Below are 22,389 nucleotides of genomic sequence, written 5' to 3'. Positions count from 1 at the left end.
TTCTTCTTTGGAAAAGTTTTCCAGTTCTGTGAGATTCCTGCGTTGTCTTGCATGCATTGTCCTTTTGAGGTCTAGCCACAGATTTTCAATGATGTTCAAATCAGGGGACTGTGAGGGCCATTGTAAAACCTGCTTGCGCTTTTTGAGGTAGTCTATTGTGGATTTTGATTTTGTTATAGGATCATTATCCATTTGTAGAAGCCATCCTCTTTTCAACTTCAGCTTTTTGACAGATGGTGTTATGTTTGCATCAAGCATTTGTTGATATTTCATTAAATCCATTCTTCCCTTTAACCGTGAAATGTTGCCTGTGCCATTGGCTGCAACATAACCCGAAAGCATTGATTGATCCAGCCCTATGCTTATTGGTTGGCAAGATATTTTTTTCCTGAAATTCTGTGCCCTTTTTCTCTACACATACCTTTGATCATTGTGGCCAGAAAGTTCTATTTTAACCTCATCGGTCCACAGGACTTATTCCAAAATGCAGCAGGTTTGTTTAGATGTTCTTTTGCATGCTTATGATGCTGAATTTTATAGTGAGGACCCAGGGGAGGTTTTCTTCTGATGAGTCTTCCATGAAGGACATATTTGTGCAGGTGTTTCTGAACAGTAGAACAATGCACCACAACTCCATAGTCTGCTAAATCTTCCAGAAGGTCTTTTGCAGTCAAGCAGGGGTTCTGATTTGCCTCTCTAGCAATCCTACGAGCAGTTCTCACAAAGAATTTGCTTGGTCTTCCAGACCTTATCTTGACCTACACTGTTCCTATTTCTTATCTACATTTCAAACTGAGGAAAGGGCAACTTGAAAACGCTTTCCTAACTTTCCTATCTTCTTATATCCTTCTCCTGCTTTGTGGGCCTCCACCATTTTCATTTTTACAGTGTAGACAGCTGCTTAGAAGAACCCATGGCTGCTGTTTTTTGGCACAAAGTTAGAGGAGGCTGGGTTTTGAAAAAAGCTATGAAATTTGCATCACCTGGCCTTTCCTAATGATGACGGTGAACAAGCCATAACCCTAACAGGTTCTTTAACGTATGAAACCTTGGTCAAAGTTATCTGAGCAGAAAAATTTTTTTGTAATTTTTCAAATGTAAAAAATTATATTTTTTTTGCCTAAAATACAAAGGAAATGTGTCATCTTTACCTTTTTGCCTCTTAGAGATAATTTCACATTCAACTTGCTTAACTGTTCTCAAGAACAGTCATTTTGACATGGAGTGCCCAAAACATTTGCATGTCACTGTATATCTAAGCATCTTTTTATGGCATGATTCTCAAAAAAGTGGCTCAACATTTAATTTTATAAATCTGAATGAAAACCTGAATGACAAATAAACAGATGTAAATTGAAGTTCGTCAGACTCACTGGACCATTTGAGACCCCAGGCCTGGGTGTAGCCAGATGGATTTCTTACCTTTTGGAAGCGCTGTATCTTGAACTGGATATTTGTCTGTCTGTTAAGAAAATAAAACACAAACATATTATGGTATCCATACATTCTACTTCTTGGTCTATATTCATACCACTTGGGACCCCATGTTGTAATTTAGGAAAATAAAACAACTTTATTGCAAGGAAATTAATGTCACTATATACAAACTGTATATTTGTTTTGGATAGGTCTGTAAAATATATATATGATATATATATATCATAAAGGATTAAAACAGTTATACAGCTTAAATCTGCTCCAAGGTAATGGTGAAATGTTTCTTGCTATTTATTCTTTAGACCAAGCCAAATGTTGGCATAGATTTTCATTGCACATTTTATGTTTTTTATCATAGGATGTTTATGGCAACCTTTAACCAGGCTGTGTCCACCTTCCTTTATAGCTGGATCCTTTCTGCCCAGAAATGTAGGTTTTTAACCCAGATAGAGGCATTTAAGTTAGGGTCCCAGTATAGAGGGAGTCACCTTATCGTTGGTTACTAGGCTCACGTGCATTGGCCAATACATAAGCTAAAGTATCTTTTTTTTTTTTCTTCATATATTCATATAGCAGTAATGATACACCAGAGTTCCCTTATACATTGTTAGCATTATAGAGTGCAGCTGTATGTATTTTGTAGATATATTTTGTTTTCAGCTAGCAACTGTTCACTCCTGTTTGATGTGCGGGTCAGTCTTTTTGATACGTTTATGGCAAAGTAATCTAAAAAGAGCCATCTGTAAGGTATGGCCAGGTTTAATTTGGAGCCACTATAATGATTATGATTAAAAAAGAATCCCAAATAAGAGCATTATATCAGCACGTTCTACAGTCATGGCCAAAAATTTTGAGAATGCTACAAATATTAATTTTTACAAAGTGTACTGCTTAAGTTTTTCTAATGGCAATTTGCATATACTCCAGAATGTCATAAAGAGTGATCAGCTTAACAGCAATTACTTGCAAAGTCAATATTGGCTAAGAAAATTAACTTCAACCCCCAAAACACATTTCAACATCATTGCATTCCTGCCTTAAAAGGAGCAACTAACATTGTTTTAGTGATTGTTCCATTAACACAGGTGTGGGTGTTGATGAGGAAAGGGCTGGCGATCAGTCATGATTAAGTAAGAATGACACCACTGGACACTTTAAAAGGAGGCTTGTGTTTGGTATCATTGTTTCTCTTCAGTTAACCATGGTTATCTCTAAAGAAACACGTGCAGCCATCATTGCTCTGCACAAAAATGGCCTAACAGGGAAGAGTATTGCAGCTACAAAGATTGCACCTCAGTCAACAATCTATCGCATCATCAAGAACTTCAAGGAAAGAGCTTCCATTGTTGCCAAAAAGGCTCCAGGGCGCCCAAGAAGGACCAGCAAACGCCAGGACCGTATCTTAAAACTGTTTCAGCTGCGGGATTGGACTACCAGCAGTGCAGAGCTAGCTCATCAATGGCAGCAGGCTGGTGTGAGTGCTTCTGCACGCACTGTGAGGCGGAGACTGCCTGAGCAAGGCCTCGTTTCAAGGAGGGCAGCAAAGAAGCCACTTCTCTCCAGAAAAAACATCAGGGACCGACTGATATTCTGCAAAAGGTACAGGGAGTGGACTGCTGAGGACTGGGGTAAAGTCATTTTCTCAGATGAATTCCCTTTTCGATCATTTGGGACATCTGAAAAACAGCTTATTAGGAGAAGAAGAGGTGAGCGCTACCACCAGTCTTGTCTCATGCCAACTGTTAAGCATCCTGAAACGATTCATGTGTGGGGTTGCTTCTCAGCCAAGGGAATCGATTCACTCACAGTCTTGCCTAAAAACACAGCCATGAATAAAGAATGGTACCAGAATGTCCTCCAAGAGCAACTTCTCCCAACTGTCCAAGAGCAGTTTGGCGCCCAACAATGCCTTTTCCAGCATGATGGAGCACCTTGCCATAAAGCAAAGGTGATCACTAAATGGCTCATGGAACAAAACATTGAGATTTTGGGTCCATGGCCTGGAAACTCTCCAGATCTTAATCCCATTGAGAACTTGTGGGCAATCATCAAGAGACGGGTGGACAAACAAAAACCAACAAATTCTGGCAAAATGCAAGCATTGGTTATGCAAGAATGGACAGCTATCAATCAGGATTTGGTCCAGAAGTTGATTGCGAGCATGCCAGGGAGAATTGCAGAGGTCCTGTAGAAGAAGGGTCAACACTGCAAATATTGACTTGCTGCATTAACTCATTCTAACTGTCAATATGACCTTTTGGTACTCATAATATGATTGCAATTATATTTCTGTATGTGATGTTAACATCAGACAAACACAATTAAAAAACAGAGGGCAACAGATCATGTGAAAATATAATTTTGGTGTCATTCTCAAAACTTTTGGCCATGACTGTACATCTGTACCTGCAATAGACTAACAGAATATAAGTTGCTGTCATTTCCAACACCAATAACCCTGGCAAGTATTACCTCCAATGAAGTGTTTCTAATAGGTAACACTAATATACAATGTTTTCATCATCTTGTAAATTTGCAAGAGAAAAATTAGACTAGACCCATTATAAGTCAAGGGACATGTAATAAAACAGTGGGCTCATAAATTAAAGATATACACGTCACATATTAATGATATATAAATATACATACATATAGAGCGTGAAATAAGTATTGAACACATCACCAATTTTGCAAGTAAATACATTTCTAAAGGTGCCATTGACATGAATTTATCACTAGATGTCAGTAACAACCAATCCAATCCACACAGGCAAAGAAATTAAACCATAGAAATCCATAAGTTATGTGTAATAATAAGGAATGACACATAGAAAAGTATTGAACACATGAAGAAAAAAGTGCAAAAACCTATGAAAAGTCATGGGACCAGGTGAAATATATCACTAATTATAAAGCAATTCTGACACTTGGTGAATAATATCTGCTGGTTCAACTGATGGCCTATAAAAAGGTGTCTCATTACTAAGGTACCACACAAAAAACATCTCATGATGGGTAAAAGCAGGGAGCTGTTTTAAGGCCACCGCAACCTCATTGTTACAAAAAATACTGACAGCATTGGCTACAAAAGAATTTCTAAATTACTGAAGGCTCCAGTGAGCACAAATTGGGGCCATAATCCGGAAGTGGAAATAACATTATTTCACCATAAACCGACTATGATCAAGAGCTCCCTGCAACATTTCATACATACAAGATTTGGAATCAGCCAGCACAATTGTTTCAAAGAATACAATAAGTAATGCACTCAACCTCCATGACCTGCATGCATACTCACCTCGCAAGACTCCATTGCTGAATAAAAAGCATGTTCAAGTGCGTTTAAAGTTTGCTCAACAACATTTACACAAGCCTGTAAAATACTCGGAGCATACAATGGCAAACTTCAAATAAGTGAAGGAAGGATGAATGGACAAATATACCAAGATATTCTTGATAAAAAATCTAGTGCCACCTACGAGAATGTTAAAGATGACATAAGGGTGGACATTTCAGCAAGACAATGATCCCAAACACACAGCCAAGGAAACTCTCAAAAGGTTTCAGCCAAAGAAAATAAAGCTGCTAGAATGGCCCAGCCAATCACCAGACCTGAATCCAATAGAAAATTTATGGATGGAATTAATTAATGCTCAGAGTTCATAGATTGAGTCCACGGAATCTTCGGGGTTTGAAGAATATTTGTGTGGAAGAATGAGACAAAATCACACCTGAGCAATGCATGCGACCAGTTTCTCTATACAGGAGGCATTTTGAAGTTGCCATCACCAACAAAGGCTTTTGCATGAAGTATTTAATATATTTCAGTAGATTTTGCTACGGTGGTCCCAGCTCTAGGCAGGTCATTTACTAGGTCCCTTGTGTGGTTCTGGGATTTTTGCTCACCATTCTTGTGATCATTTTGACCCCATGGGGTGAGATCTTGCATGGAGCGCCAGATTGAGGGAGATTATCAGTGGTCTTGTATATCTTCCATTTTCTTATTATTGCTCCCACAGTTGATTTCATCACACCAAGCTGCTTGCCTATTGCAGATTCACCCTTCCCAGCCTGATACAGGGCTACAATTTTGTTTCTGGTGTCCTTAGACAGCTCTTTGGTCTTCACCATAGTGGAGTTTGGAGTGTGACTGTTTGAGGTTGTGGACAGGTGTCTTTTATACTGATAACAAGTTCAAAAAGATGCCATTACTACAGGTAATGAATGGAGGACACAGGAGCCTCTTAAAGAAGAAGTTACAGGTCTGTGAGAGCCAGAAATCGTGCATGTTTTTAGATGACTAAATACTTATTTTCCATCATAATTTGCAAATATAATCTTGCCAAATCAGACAAGGTTATTTTCTGGATTTTGTTTTCTCATTTTGTCTCTCATAGTTGTGGTCTACCTATGATGTCAATTATAGGCCGCTCTCATCTTTTTAAGTGGGAGAACTTGCACCATTGATTGCTGACTAAATACTTTTTTCCCCACTGTGTGTATATATACATATATAACACACACACACACACACACACACACACACACACACACACACAGACTATATCACAAAAGTAAGTTCCCCCCTCACATTTTTGTAAATATTTTATTATATCTTCATTTGATAGCACTGAAGATATGATATTTTGATACAATGTACTACTGTACAGTCAGTATACAGCTTACATAACAGTGTACATTTGGTGTGCCCTCTAAATGCCTTAGTACACAGTCATTACTGTTAAACCAAACTTGTTGGCAACTAAAGTGAGTACACCTCTAAGTGAAAATAGCCAAATTGTGCCCAATTAGCCAATCCTGCCCCACCCACACACAAGGAAAAATGCACCATGTGATTTAAATGTTAGAAAGCTCATTGATCTTGGTGTGATCATAAAACGCTACATTTTTTTCATAAAATAAATATTTTTTTTATATATAAAAATGCATCAAAAACTCAATGTGTAGACATTTTGGATGCATAATAAATCAAATCAATGAATGGTCTACTTACTGTTTCAAAAATTAGCGTGCTGGGCTCAGTGTCTTCAACCGGTTCTTTGGCCTCATGATCTGCTGAGAAAACAATGTGAGATGAAACAACAAGAATCATAGTTCATATGTTGGAATCATTAACAGAAATTTGTTCAATACTTCATCATCTAATTTCCTAAAAGAAGATTACTAGCAATTTCACACAGCAATTATACTGAACAAAAATATAAACACAACACTTTTGTTTTTGCTCCTATTTTTCATGAGCTGAACTCAAAGATCTAAGACTTTTTCCTTGTTCACAAAAGGCCTTTTTCTCTCAAATATTGTTCTTAAGTTTGTCTAAATCTGTGTTAGTGAGCTCGTCTCTTTTGCCGAGATAATCCATCCTCCTCACAGGTGTGGCATATCAAGATGCTGATTAGACACCATGATTATTCCACCGATGTGCCTTAGGCTGGCCACAATAAAACGCCACTCTAAAATGTGTAGCTTTACAGTATTGGGGATCAGGAAAACAGTCAGTATCTGGTGTGACCACCATTTGCCAGTCTGCCATCTGCTCTGCATAGTGAAAACCGTGATTCATCCGTGAAGATAACACCTCTCAACGTGTCAGACTGCATAAAATGTGAGGATTTGCACACTTAAGTCGGTTATGACAACAATCTGCAGTCAGGTGGAGACCCCAATGAGGATGACTAGCATGCAGACGAGCTTCCTTGAGACGGTATCTGACAGTTTGTGTATGTGAAGATCTGAGGATATTATTAGTAGAGTAACATCGCTGATGCCTAGAGGACAAGTTATTAAAGGCTTCTCTTGCTTTTCCGGTCAGGCCAACACTCAAAACTCTTGCAAGTCCCCGACTGACACCTCATGCAGCAAGCAGAGGTTTTCAAATAATCGAAGATGGTCATCTGTGGTGTCTTCATTGAACTGTGGTATGTTCTGGTACCTTGAAGATACAGGCCCCTCTCTCATGTTAACCACTGTCACCAGCGCGGGTGCGGGTGGGGGTACTGCTATATGCACATCCAGATTTTTGCTTACCAAAGTCACCCGCTTTATCTCCGTGCCCTGCTCTCCTAGCATGGTCAGCATCCGTCTCAACTCAGTTGGTCGATCCTCCGCCATCTGGATAACAGCCCTGGGCTGTGGTCCCTTCACAGAGATGACCTCCTCCACGTCTGAAATTACCTCCTCCTGTGGGAGGTCTCACTCAGCAAAGCATTGTATTAGAGTTGTCCGGTTTTCCTCCGGCAGAGATAGTTGACCCACTGTTACCACCACTTGTAAAGATCTGATGTTGTGGGTTGTATTAATCACCTAAACAGGTTAACAGTGCAGTTATTTGTATTCTTCCGTCCACAGTATTACAGGAACTCCGGCTAAATGGCCAAAGTGAGATGCCCCCAGTCCACGAGAACCCAAATCTGGACCAGTAGCTCCAGTGACCCACTACCAGGAAATATCTACTGTTTCCCAACTTCTGGTTGGCCCACAGCTTTTGAATCTCCTGCCGGTAAAGTCTGCAGTCACAGTCTATGTTCCTCCAAGCAATGGATGCCACAACAGTCATGCGGGTATCCAGTTCCAGCCAGCAATAATCGCTTATCCTCTCATCAGTGTCGTAAGTACCCCAAGCTTCCCACCAGGATCAATTCCGCCTCCCTGAAACTCCCTCACAAAGCTGTGCATTGTTGGAGGTATTTTCCTGAAGCTGAGCCCCTCACCTGGGACTGCACGTGAGACCTCTTGTGGTAATGACTCGATTGGGTCTACAATCACCATTGGACAAGTGGCTGGGAAAACAATGGATTAATTGAGGCCGCTGGAACACTAACAAGAGCAATGGAATGATTGCTTTACTTTACCAATCTAAGATTGTTTAAGATTCTGTGTACCTTAAACTGACAAGTAAGGAAATATCTAATAAAAAATACCAATGAGAACAACAATGAGGCTGACATAGCCAGTGCTCCATGCTGGAAAAACTCTATATTCCTTAGAGCTGTGATCTCCGCTCTACGTCCATTAATTCATTAGTGTTTAGTCCGAAGCCAGCTCCTTACAGTGAAGAAATTCTTTGGTCATGTGTGGCACACATGCAACCCGATTGTTGCAGCAGCTGTCCTGGTGGCTGGTCTCAGACGATCTTGGGGATGTAGTTGCTGGATATGAACGTCCTGGGCTAGTGTGGTTACACGTGATCTGTGGTTATGAGGCCCACTGGATGTACTGCCAAATTCTCTGAAATGACTTTGGAGATGGCTTATGGTAGAGAAATGAACATCAAATTCCCAGGCATCAGCTCTGGGGGACATTCCTACAGTCAGCATGCCAACTGCATGCTCCCTCAAAACTTGTGACCTTTGTGGCATTGTGCTGAGATAAAACTGCACATTTTAAAGTGGCCTTTTATTGTGGCCAGTCAAAGGTGCACCTCTGCGATAATCATACTGTATAATCAGCATCTTGATATGCCACACCTGTGAGGTGGATGGATTATCTCAGCAAAGGAGAAGAGCTCACGAATACAGATTTAGACTAATTTGTCAACAATATTTGATAGAAAAAAAAGCCTTTTGTGTACATGAAAAATGTCTTAGTTTTTTGAGTTCACTTCATGAAAAATGGAAGTGTTAGGTTTGTATTTTTTCCAGTATAGTAATCCTATTTACTGCATACATACTCTGTAACTAAACCAAAACTATATGAGTAAAGAAACTGCTGACTTAGTACAATTCAATTACTAAATTATATATTTGTTAAAAGTGATTTTATATCTTGACACACGAGTCAAGTGACAAATTTCTTCTCATGTAGAACAGCCATGACATCATACAATTTGCATTAAAGAATCGAAAAGGTCATCTACGCAATTGGGATTTCTTTGCAACTCAACAGTTGTCAAAAAAAATGGAAATCATGACAGAACTCAGTAGACCCTATTGTAAATGTCATCAATGTCTGAACACACCCCTACTTACCTGTCTTTGTCAATAGGCGGAGGAGCACAAATACTGCACATGTAGCTAGACGATGGCAGTGTGTTTCAGTTAAAATTTAGGATAGTTAGGACTTGTCCCTCTTCCAGTTTACCTGTGTGTTGCTGCAGAGAGCTAGTTATAAAATGTAATTGGCTTTCTTTTAGGAGCCAATGGCCGGACTCCTCCCTACTGTATATAAAGCCCTAACAGTCTGTCTCTAGCTGCCCATAGAAATTATACTTAATCTGGTTTATACTCATGTAACTCTACTCTGATTCAGCCTGTTTGATCCCGGCTACTGATCTTGGCCTCCTGATAGCATTCATTGGCTTCTGATTTTGTCCCTGACTTTGACCTCCTACATTTGATTCTTGGCTTGATGACCCTTGTCTCTGCCAGCTCAATCCACTGGTTAGCAGCTACTCCTGGGGCTCCTGCATAGGTCCAGACACCTATATAGGGTGAAGGCCTGGGTTCCTTTGGGACCTGCTAAATTGAGTCACTTGTGCAAAGCTTATCCATGGCATCCTATTAAAGGTTGCCAAGCTTCCACCTAAGGTGCACCTTTATACTACTTGAATCAAAAGTATCCCATGATCCCATGCATCACTCCACCACTTGTGCTGCTTGGTGCAGCTCTCGACCAGCTGCAACTTTGTAAAAAAAAAAATTCCAAGTCACCGAGAAGCTCCTCTCCGTTTGTAAATCTTTATTAGTCCCAGCATACAAAAGGAAAACGTGCAAGTTGTTTTTGAAATTTTTCCTTTTGTATGCTGGGACAAATAAAGATTTATAAACGGAGAGGAGCTTCTCGATCACTTGGAATTTTTTGGATTCTGTGCACCTTTATAGTAAATCAATGAATGCTGTTGGGCGCCAGTGGTACTGATTATGCAGTGGATACACAATGTATGAGGATTTATGCAGCAACAGTGAGTATAAAGAACTGTGGGCTTTTATGCACAAACTGAGGAACAGATGGAGCATTTTGACTGATCAGGCTCATGATGGCTATATCTGACTGTTAACAGTAGAGTATACAGGGTGTCAAACAAGCAAAGAGTTACATAACTGTTTCCATCACTTAGCTTAGCTAAACTTTAGAGCTACACCCTGATTGTCATATCAATTGAAAAGCTGATTTCTCAGTGACAGATTAACCCCTTCATGATATTTGACGTAAGTTTATGTCACGGTTGGAAAGAGTTTCCCGCAAAATGACGTAAAGTTGTGTCATGGTGATCATGAGGGCACAGAAGCTGTACGCGCACAATAGCCATCGGGAGCTTGGCATAAGTTATAACTGAACTGGCGCAGTGCCTTCACAGTCCCTGTCTATTTAACCCCCTAAATTCTGCAATCAATAGCCCGATTGTTATCATGGCAACTCAAGACCAAATAATGACCTCCAGGTCTGTCAGCTATGGTGGCCTGTTAGACCATGCGAAGAGCATGGTCTAAAAGGCATTCTGTCAATGTAACACTAATAGGTGGGATATATTGCACTGTATGTGCATTACAATGCATTACACCAGTTATCTGAGTAATACAAGTTAAAGTCCTATATAGTCCTTTATATATTGTACAAATATTTAAAAAAAAAAAATCACAAACTAAAAAATTAACAAATGAAAAAATATATTGCACCAAAAAAAACATATTTATGTAAAAGGAAAAATAAACAAAAAAAGTACACATATTTGGTATTGCTCCATCCAGAGCAAACAGATCTATAAAACTGTTGCACTATTTAAGTTCTTCAGTGAACACTGTAAAAAATAAATACATACTTAGTAATAAAAACTATGCTTTTTCATCATATCACCAAAAAAGTGGAATAAAATAAGATCCAAGATCAAAAAGTTGCATATAAATAAAAATGGTAATGCTGAAAATGTCATCTTTTCCTGCAAAAAACAAGCCCCATTCAACTCCCTCAGGATGAAAAATAAAAAAATCTATAGCTCTGAGAATAAAGTGATGCAAAAACAATTATTTTTTTTCTCTAAAATTGTTTTCATTGTGTCAAAGTGGCAAAACATAAAAAAATGACATAAGTGTGGTATCGATGTAATCATACTGACCCAAAGAATAAACCATCTTATGAATTTTACCACACGGAGAACAATGTAAAAAACATCTTCAAACAACAATTCCTGAATTGCTGTTCCATGTTTTTTCTGCGTCCCAAAAATTGGAATGGAAAACTAGTAACAAATCTTATGTGCCCAAAAATAGTGCAAATAAAAACGTCAACTCATTCCGCAAAAAACAAGCCCGCCTATGACTCTGACTGCAGAAATATAGGAATAGCATTAAAATATGGTGATGGAAAAACTTTTGTTAGTTAAAAAAAAGCGTTGTTTTAGTGTGTGATAGCAGCCAAAATTAAATAAACCTATATAAATCTGGTATCGCTGAAATGGCACTGACCCGAACAACTAATCACTTATACTGTACTAGGAATGGTGTAAAAAATGCTGTTCATGAACTGCTTTTGATTTGTTCATTTTTCCTCCTAAATATAGAAGTAAGGCTCGGTTCACATTTATCTTGTACTCTTCGCTGAGGGCTTACACTGAGGTTTCCATGTAAATCTCTAAAACAAATGATTCAAGCAAAACCCTTGAAGGAACTATAATGAGGCAGAGGGAGTCACCTTGGACTCTGTCTGCCCTATGATCCAGTGGTGTTTGTCTTTTCAGTGGGGCATATAAGCGCAGTCAGACACAGTTTTGCGCACCCCTTGAAAAGGACACCCCTCAACAGAGGCCAGCTGGAGGGCAGAGTCCTTTTACTACCTCATTAAAGTGAATGGATCCCTCGGGGTGTCATCTTAATCATGTCATTCGGACGCGCCGTTTAAGTGCTAAGCATAGACCACAGGATAAATGTGATTCAAATTATTATGTAAAATGTTCCCATTAAAAGCTTCAACTACATTCACGAAAAAAACAAGTCTCCCCTTCGGTCTCATGTGTCATTGGACAAATAGGGGGATTCCATGTTACTGGTAACACAAGGCTCTTCTCTTGGCTCCTCACACCCCAAAAGAAATCGAGAAAAATCAGTGTTCCCAAATCCAAATGCCCCCCTCTGAGCCCCACAGTGTCCTACAGTGAAAACATTTAGTGTCCACATGTTTGGCATCACTGTAGTGAGGACAGCCCGCTTAATAAACAGGGTGCATGTGTCCATTTCATTTTTTCCTTCCGCATTGCTTTAAGTCCTATGAAGCATCTTAAAGGTTAATATAAACTTCTTGATTGTGGTTTTGAGCATTTTGAGGAGTGCAGTTTTTAAAATGTTGTCACTTTTGTGTATTTTCTGTCACATTGGCCCCTCAAAATCACCTCAAATGAGATGAGGTCTCTAAATAAAATTGTTTTTTTAAATTTTGTTGGGAATATGAGAAATTGTTTATAAACTTACTTTTAATCTCTCTAACAAAAAAAAATCTCTTTTTCAAAAATGGTGCTGATGTAAAGTAGACATGGGGTAAATGTTAATTATGAACTAATTTGTGTGGTATAACCTTCTAGTTTATGGGCATAAAATCTAAAATTTGAAAATTGTACCATTTTTAGTTTTTTGTCAAATTTTTTATATTTTCATAAAAAACAATTTCTACTAAAATTTACCACTAACATGCAGTACAAAGTGTCATGAAAAAAACACAGAATCATTGAGATATATATATTGAAGTGTTTCTGATTTATTACCTCATAAAGTAAGGTGAGAATTGAAAAAAATTGGTCAAGAAGGTGAAAACAGGCTTAGCGATGAAGGGATTAATCGTCTGTCCAGGTACGGGTATTGCTGGACCTGAATTTTAAAGATCTACATGGTCTTATAAAAAGTTTTCAGGAGAGTGCTTTTCTGTTGATAGATTTCCTTTAAAAGGGAGGGTAGTCCCAAAAGCAATGGCTTTGGTGTCTATATACCGTAATATAAATTTTTATCACAATGACATTTTCAATGACTGACAGACGCCTATTACTTATGATGTTGATCAGGTTTTGATAAGTTGTCCTTCATTTTCATGATAAAATGACACTGCATGTAATACTACTTTTTCTCTCCACTTTTGATAAACTCTATGTTGTACTTTCAAATAGAACCCTTGACATAAATGTGAAAAGGCAAGTAAGACTCTTTCCAACCGTGACGTAAACTTACGTCAAATATCATGAAGGGGTTAATCTGTCACTGAGAAATCAGCTTTTCAATTGATATGACAATCAGGGTGTAGCTCTAAAGTTTCTGTCACTTCAGCTAAATTCACCACCTCCTGCTTGACTAACAGCTTCTATGCTTTGTGACGTAGGCGTAAAGGAGTCAAGCAGGAGAAGGCGGCATTTGGAAGTGAATAGAGCTGAAGTGACAGAGGCTTCCAATTTAAAATTTGTTCTTCAGCCTCATTTGCATATACATTCAAACACATTTCTCAGTAACAGAGGGTCGGACTGGCCATACATGTGCATATAAATAGTTTGTGGTATGAAATCCTGCTATCATTTTCCCTTTAATTTAAGTATAATACTAAACTGCAATGAATTTGTAACAAATATAACTTAAAAACTTATGACACCACATTTCTACCACACCTTTCTGTGTGATGAAAGTTTTATTTATGTTTTTATTTTACATGGAATCAAAGTTTTATACATTTCATTTTGACTTTTATTTGCACCGTTCAGTGAAACAGTCATATAAATGCCAAATAGAAAGATGGTAATTGGCTGCTCTTATATACAATAAATATTTAGCAGTAAAATGAATCATCTTATGAATCGTTAATTTACATTACAATCAGGAAACAACCCTGTCGTTAAAGAGAACCTGTCAGGTGCAATATGCACCCAAAACCACGAGCAGTTCTGGGTACATATTGCTAATAATCCCTGCCTAAACGTCCCTAGAAAAAGTATTTCTAAAGATAATTTATGATATGCTAATGAGTGCAGGGACTGGTTGTAAGGGCGTTAGTTCCTGCACTCATATCGCCCTCTTAACATGTTATAAAAAAGCAAACAAGAGGAATAAATATCATTATTTACAGCAAAGATGGAACTGCAGCTGTATATTGTCCAGGCCAACAGACTACTACTCCAGCAGGATACAGCTAAACCCCCATTAAGTAGAGGCATCTTTTGGTCTGGGCAATATATAGCTGCAGTTTCACCTCTTAACATGTTGGCACATCCACAGGGGCGTGCTAACATGCTGAATAATGCAGAGCCGGGCATTCAGATCAGCGGTGACAGTGGACACAGGCATGCACATCACCGCTGGTGATGCTGCATTGAATAGCATGTTAGCATGCCCCTGTGGGTGTACTAACATTCTAAGAGGGCGGAGTGAGCGCAGAAAATAATGCCCTTGTAACTAGCCCCTGTGCTCATTAACATATCGTAAATGATCTTTAGAAATACTTTTTCTAAAGATCCCTTTATCTATGCTAAAGGGACGGTTAGACAGGGATTAGCAATATACACCCAGAACTGCTCCTGGTTCTGGGTGCACATTGCACCTGACAGGTTCCCTTTCACAGGTCCTGATTTTTAGGTACTTGAGACAACACTGAGTGCAAAATTATTGGGAAATTTTTGTGTTTGATGAATAACTTTAATATTGAACAACTAAAGTGCTGTCGGACCAAAAGGTTAATAAACCTGAATATTTAAGTAAGTGAAATTGAGGTTTTGTCTTTCTTAGGAAAATATCTATGTGTGAAAAATTATTGGGCAACTATGTGTGCAGAATTACTATGCAATTAAGTGAAAAATGTAGAATTTTCCATCTGAATTATTTGTATCTTTTATAATGAGAATAATAACCAAACACCTCAAAGTGTACAAAAGCACATTTCTAAAACAAAAAAACATATCAGTGAGCAATACAGCCCCCTTTTTTTCAATAATAGTCATAATGCTTCCATCCATGGAGTGTCAGTTTCTTAATCTGTTTAAAATCCACTTTTTGGGCAGCACTAACCACACCCTCCCAGACAGTTTTCAGAGAGGTGACCATTTTCCTTACTCCATAATTCTCCTGTTTAAGTAGGGTTCACATGTTCTCACTGGTGTTTAAGTCTGGTAAGGAAGGGGCCATGTCATTATTCTTTCATCTACAAGGCCTTTACTTGTTTGACAAGAAGTGGATCATTGTTATCTTGGTAAAGTGCACATCTACCAAAGGCACGGAGTGATGGGAGCATCTTTTTCAATGTAAAGCAGTACATCTGTGAATTCATGATACCATCAATGAAATGTAGCTCCCCGACACCAACAGCACTGATGCAGCCCCACATAAGGACCCTGCCCCCACCATGTATTTTTCTGATTCCTGTGTTCCTTTACAATGTGCGCTCTCTTTCCAGATCACCCCTTCTCTTTGGAACCAATAAAGGAGTGCACTGTCACTGTGCACTTAAAGAAATATAGAACTTTGAACAGGGAACGCATACTGTTCATAAATTAGAATTGATAACTGACATATAGTCAGTAGGGCAGGTATGAGCCCAGCCACTGAAAAGGATCTCAGTAACGGTGTTTCTTTTCAGGGTATGAACTACATCCCTGGCCCCTTGAAGAATCTCTGTTTAAATATTCAAGCGTGCACTGGGGATTCTCAAAGGAAACGTCATCGGAATGGATGTAAAACACAAAATAAAACTGAGAAATAGAGTAGGGAGGGAATTGGTGGGAATTCTTAATTAAAGTATGTAAGAAAACCAATTAGATTAATAAATTAGATAGTCATTTAGCATGAAATTCAATTATGGTTTCAGATAATCCCTTTAAGACTCTTAGATCTTTTATATTACATTAGAAGGGGTGAAGTATATTCTGCCTGTGTGAAAATGTCAGCCCTAATTAAGTCCAATTACCCCTAACGATATTAGCTACCTGTTTGCTCATGTTAAGAAAAGTGGGGAAAAAATGGAATTCCATCTTTTTGGTTATTATCTGCTTAAACATTAGTAGGTCACACCTATTTGGGCTTAAGACTTTTTGTTTGTGTCTTGGTATTCTGTGGGGTAGACTAATTTAAAAAATTCTGAACTATTTAATATCCTCACCACTGCTCCATTCACACAAGAGATTTTGGGCCTCCTATTTTTGGCATTCGTAAGGGTCTCTGCAGCTGGAACCCCATGGATCATGCATTCATCAAGTGTTGTTCATTGCACAGATTCTTTAAGTTTGAGCTCTTATTAATAAACATGTAGGAACATTTTGCAGACCAGTGGATAAGACATGGCCTATTTCAGTTTTGGTGCAGTTTTTTTTATATTTTCATAGCACGGCTATATACTTGGATAGGATTATACACTAGATGTGTGTGAAGTGGCTGCTTTCAACACATAAGAGGCAGTTTTGTATTCCAATTTTCTGACTTTCAAAAACTTGCTATAGGGCCCACAGCTTTTAGTTACACCCATGTTATTATGTGAGATATTAATAAAACGTTAATCATTTGAACTCCATTAAGCCGTAAATTGTACTAGTTCTGTGTTGTGGTAGAGGAATCTGTCTGTCGGCACTGTTCAAGTTTAATTTCATAACTCCTTAAGGAAGTATATGACTGACAAGCATTGTCTTCAATGACCTGTGTTTAAAAGCTCTTTCCTAGTAATTAAAATAGTTTACCTAGAATGCACACAATTGAACTTGACCCTGTCCAATAACTACTTGAACCCTTCCTTTTTTTCTTACCTCTGTGGCTACAGTTTACATTGGAGGATAAAAGGATAACACATGGTATTTATCTTGTGAATTTTAGAAATAAGTAAGTTATATCCTTCCCACACCAGCATTAAAAAAATAATGAATCATAGCATGTATAGTAGATTCCTACTCCTTAAAGAAAAAAAATGTATGAATACCTAATATATAAATGGTTTCCCCCATAACTTGTGACATTGCAGCTTGAGCATTGATTTTTTAGGAACCTTTTTTCTGCAAAGGGCCATTTTAAAAATGTTACCATCATTCGGGAACAGAGCAAAATGATCAACTTGAAAATGATACTGCCATGTTTGGTCAAACAATGAACTCACCCCAAATATGATGGAGCATATCCAATGCTGGAGATGCTAGAGCATGTATACATCACAGGAGACGTTTGGACATTGTTACGGGGGGTTGTCTGATAATAACCGAAAGGAGTATCAGACAGTCAGGGTCCACCGTGCAAAGACTTTGCTGCAGACTATGGCAGAGTGCAATACCTCTGTTAACTCACAGAAGGATATAATAAGTAAGTAAAGCAATTCCTCCCTTACTTGGAGGGTGTGTGGAATGATCTCTGTTAATAATCACAGAGACAAAGGCAATGTGTGCGAAATGGCACCTACCTAGGTCCGCTCTTCTAGTGGTGCAAAAGAGACGAACAGCAGCGTAAGCCGCACAAAGCTCCTACCTGCGTTCGCTCCACTAGTGTGCGAGGACACGAACCACTAGATATGGCACCTGCCTAGGTCCGCTCTTCTAGTGGTGCAAAAGAGACGAACAGCAGCGTAAGCCGCACAAAGCTCCTACCTCTGTTCGCTCCCCTAGTGTGCGAGGATACGAACAACTGCCAGACGCAGTATAAGGAACGTTACCCTAGCGGCAACGTCCACCTACGAGTAGAATCACAAGGCCCAGCCAGACCATGTGCCTCAGGCACCTGCCTATGTCCGCTCCCCTAAGAGGTAAGGATACGGACAGCAGCCGAAGCTGTAAGGTATAAGAACGCTACCCTGCCGGTCGCGCTCACCTAGCATAGACAGAGGAATGCCTAAAGGAACGCGCACAGAGCGTCTACTCATATGCATGAACCAAGAGGACTGAGCACCATGCGGCGTGTGTCAGGGTCTTATATAGACTCTGTGCCTCATCCAAGATGGAGAACACCAGAGCCAATCCGCTGCCAGAACGACAGGAGTGACGTCATGCTGGCCTATCACCGAGCAAGACGTCACAAGCACATGACCAGCGACCAATCGGCATAGAAGGTGTCAGAGACATGTGACCTCGTGTCAGCGATGATGTCACCCGCACATGTGCAATGGCTCCAAGATTGGACTTAGTCTCCGGCGCTCGCACATGTGTAGTAGCAAGAAATCTGGACTTAGTCTCCAGCGCTCGCACATGTGCAGTAGCAAGAAATCTGGACTTAGTCTCCAGCGCTCGCACATGTGCAGTAGCAAGAAATCTGGACATAGTCTCCAGTGCTCGCAGCAACCGTAACAGACATATACATTGCAGGAAATGCTGAGAGCATCTATACATTGCAGGAGGAGCTGGGACACATACAACACAGGAGATGCTTGGAGCATCTATACATTACTTAAGAAGCTGGGGTATATATATAACACAGGAGAGATTGGGGGTATATACATAACAGGAAACACTGGTGGCATAGACATCACTTGGCTGGCTAATATATATATCACAGGAGATGCTGGGGGTATGTACAGTACATGAGAGGCTGGGGACATATACCTCGCAGGAGACACTGGGAGCATCTGTACATCACTGGTGAGGCTGGGGTATATAAATCAGAGGATAAACTGGGGGCATAGATATCTTTGAGGACATTGAGTCATAGACATCAATGGGGAGGCTGGCGAATATACATGTTACAAGAGAGGCTAGGACATAGACATTACAGGAGATGTTGGGGCATATACTGTACATCACAGGAGAGGCTGGAGCATATACATCTTTGGGGAGGCTGGGGAATAAACATCACTGGATCCACTGGGGAGTCTATACCTCATAGGAGACACTGGGGGTATATACATCACTGGGGTGATTTGGGACATACACATCACAGGAGACACTGAGGCATATACTTCACTGGAAGAATGGGGCATAAAAATCACAGGGGAAACAGAGCATCTATACATCACAGGAGACATTGTTGCAGCTGTACATCACAAGAGACGCTGGTACACATAAATCACAGGAGAGTCTGGAGCATATACATTAGTGGGGATGCTGTGGGCATACATATCACAGGAGACGCTGGAGCATTAATGCATCACAGGAGAGTCTCGAGTCTCGAGGCATATACGTCACTGGGGAGGCAGAGAGCATAACTCCCACTGGGGAGGTGTAGGGTGACACTTCTATCTTCATCTGTCTGACAGGAGTGCATTGCTCGCTAACTCTGCCCACATAGTACATTATAAAGACAGCACTGGCCAGCATGAGCACGTAATCCTTTAATGCATGAGCTCATGTTTACAATGCAAGAGGGATTTAAAGGTCCAGCAGCCAGCAAGATGTGGCTGCCGGCTCCAGCACTGTGGTTCCCAGGAATCTGTTAGGGGGCAGCAGAAAAGGTCGTTGTGGGCTTGAGTTTCCGCATCTATGCTTTAATATTTTGATATCTGGGAAATTTGATCATCAAGTTAACACCTTAACAAACCCATATACATTAGATAAAGGTCAGCCAAAACAGATTATTTCGACCTTTACAATCTGTTGGGTATTTAGAACTTTTTTGACTGGTAATGAGCACGGACTGCATCATTTGTTGAAAAAAAAAAAAAGAAGAAATATTTGCCAATGTGCTAGTCCATATGTTGCTTGGGGTACTGTGAGCAGCTTGCGTGGCCTAAACCTGCTACCGTGGCCTGTAGATTTAATAATTTCAAGACATTTTATTTTTGGTGTTGCAATTTCGATGTTGAGGAGTGTAGTTTAAATGTGACATCAATTTAAGGGGTCAGTAGATAACTAATATTAATAGAAACACACAAAAATGTGCAGAAGCTTTCTGTAAGCATTAAGACATATGCCCATATAAATAGTAACCAGCACTAAGGACCCTCAATAACACTAATTGGCAGCTAGATTTATGGCAAACACCCTTAATTTGCCAAGGGAAAAATATACATATAATAATGTATAATATATAATATATAATCTGTTCCACCTCAGGTTATTAATATTTATAGTCAGGAAGGTAAGGCCTAAAGGCCGGTTTACACGCAACGACATCGCTAACGAGATGTTGTTGGGGGTCACAGAATTCGTGACGCACATCCGGGCTCGTTAGCGACGTCGTTGCGTGTGAAACTGCTAACGATCAAAAATACTCACCTAATCGTTTATCGTTGACACGTCGTTCATTTTTCAAAATATCGTTGCTCATTCTGGACGCAGGTTGTTCGATGTTCCTGAGGCAGCACACATCGCTACGTGTGACAGCCCAGGAATGACGAACAGCACTGTACCTGCGTCCTCCGGCAACGAGGTGGGTGTGTCTTTCATGCGACTGCTGTCCGCCCCTCCGCTTCTATTGGATGCCTGCTGTGTGACGTCGCTGTGACACCGCACAAACCGCCCCCCTTAGAAAAGAAGCTGTTCGCCGGCCACAGCGATGTCGCTGGGAAGGTAAGTCCGTGTGACGGGTAATAGCGATATTGTGCGCCTTGAGCAGTGATTTGCCCGTGACGCACAAACGATGGGGGCGGGTGCGATCGACAGCGACATCGATAGCGATGTCGCTGCATGTAAAGTGGCCTTAAGACACACGGCGTGAAAATCGGAGCGAGTGGAATGCGATAAAACATCGCATTCCACTCGGACCAATATTAGCCTAGGTACCAGCATCCATGAGCGATTATTTTCTCAGCCCTAATCGGACCGAGAAAATAATCGCAGCATGCTGTGACTAATGCGATCCTAGTTTCTCTTGCACCCATTCAAGTCTATGGGGCGAGAGAAAAATCGCACTGCACTCGCAGTACACCGGTAAATCCCTCCCTCCCCTTCGCAGCGCCGACCCGCCCCTCCTCAGCACTGGCCCGCTCTCCTCAGAGCCAGCCCGCCCCCCGCATCTGTGGTCCGATCGCATGATCGGACCTCAGTCGAAGTGACACTCGCATGACACTTGGCTCCCCGTGTGCTGCCAGCGTGAGTAGAGTGTCAGGCGAGGATCGCAGTAGTCCCCCGTGTGGCCCCGGCCTAATAGTAAAAATACTAGACCGGTGGAAAGATTTTAAATTTTTAATTTTTATTTACCTCTGATGGACAGTAATAAAACCAATTTAATAAATTTGAATAAATAGGTACCAATATTGGCACATTTATCAATATACAGCTGTAAAAAGCTTTTTTAAAACCAATAGAATAACCTTGGAGCCCCAGCTGGCTGCTACCAACTATAATTCACAATAAAAAAGTAAATGTACATATATGTGTGTTTGTTTTAGGTTTTTTACACACTTGAAAAGCTGTCAGCGCATCAACATGGAGAGGAGCGTTGACCTGCTATAACCTAAAGGAGAACTACTGCCTCCAGCCAGCTGAACTGTACACGGCACAGAGACTTTATACTGAAACCCTCTAAGCGGCGGACTTCAGACCAGGTAACTCGTAGAGTAACTTGGTTTGGGAGCATTTTGCAAGACAAGCAAAGATTTTTAAAAATGTGTAACTTAGTTTAAGAGCAATGCTTTACAATAAGAGCAAATGCTCACCATGCGCACGTCCGGTTCTGTCCTCTCACCACGCTCTGACCCGCTCTGGCGTGATGTGTAAACCTACTGGAGGTAACTTTATGTACATATGTACTGTATACAGTATACCATTGCACAGTACAGTAAAGTGAGAAATGGCATACACAAATTCTGCATAACGATGAAAAATAATTACCACAATATAGTATAATATGCAAAATAAGGACCACAATATAAGACCAAATCGCTAATACAATATAAGAAGAACAAAGAACAAGAGGCGATCAAAATAGGTCCAATTATATTTTTTTATTATTAATAAAAGTGCGGACAGGTGAAGGGAGTCAAACCCGGTATAAATCACTACAGTTAACATGCACCAATTGTGCAAAACATTCTATACAGTCAAGATTGTGAATCTATATGTACCCTCAAAAGATACAATCTGCATAAGGTATGAAGAGTTTATTTCTTCAATATCCCTTACTGATATACAAAACT

At 40.1% G+C, this 22,389-nt stretch overlaps 1 protein-coding gene across 2 annotated transcripts in view; it reads right to left on the bottom strand.

Moving 5' to 3' along the window:
* The window catches only part of EDARADD (EDAR associated via death domain), a 157,557-nt gene that overhangs the window by 57,963 nt on the left and 77,205 nt on the right, over positions 1-22,389 (bottom strand). Inside the window, exons 3-4 of one of the 2 annotated variants that reach the window (XM_075339454.1) lie at positions 6,452-6,510; positions 1,423-1,462 (exon numbers count right to left, since the gene is read on the bottom strand). In XM_075339454.1, the coding sequence (XP_075195569.1) occupies positions 1,423-1,462; positions 6,452-6,510 (99 nt within the window). Of the gene's footprint in view, positions 1-1,422; positions 1,463-6,451; positions 6,514-22,389 lie in introns of both variants that reach the window. The other variant, XM_075339453.1, reaches the window with a different exon arrangement.

This window comes from Anomaloglossus baeobatrachus, chromosome 3 (genome assembly GCF_048569485.1).
Source record: "Anomaloglossus baeobatrachus isolate aAnoBae1 chromosome 3, aAnoBae1.hap1, whole genome shotgun sequence".
In the NCBI taxonomy this organism is placed as follows: Eukaryota; Metazoa; Chordata; class Amphibia; order Anura; family Aromobatidae; genus Anomaloglossus; species Anomaloglossus baeobatrachus.
This window is presented reverse-complemented; position numbering and strand designations above follow the sequence as displayed.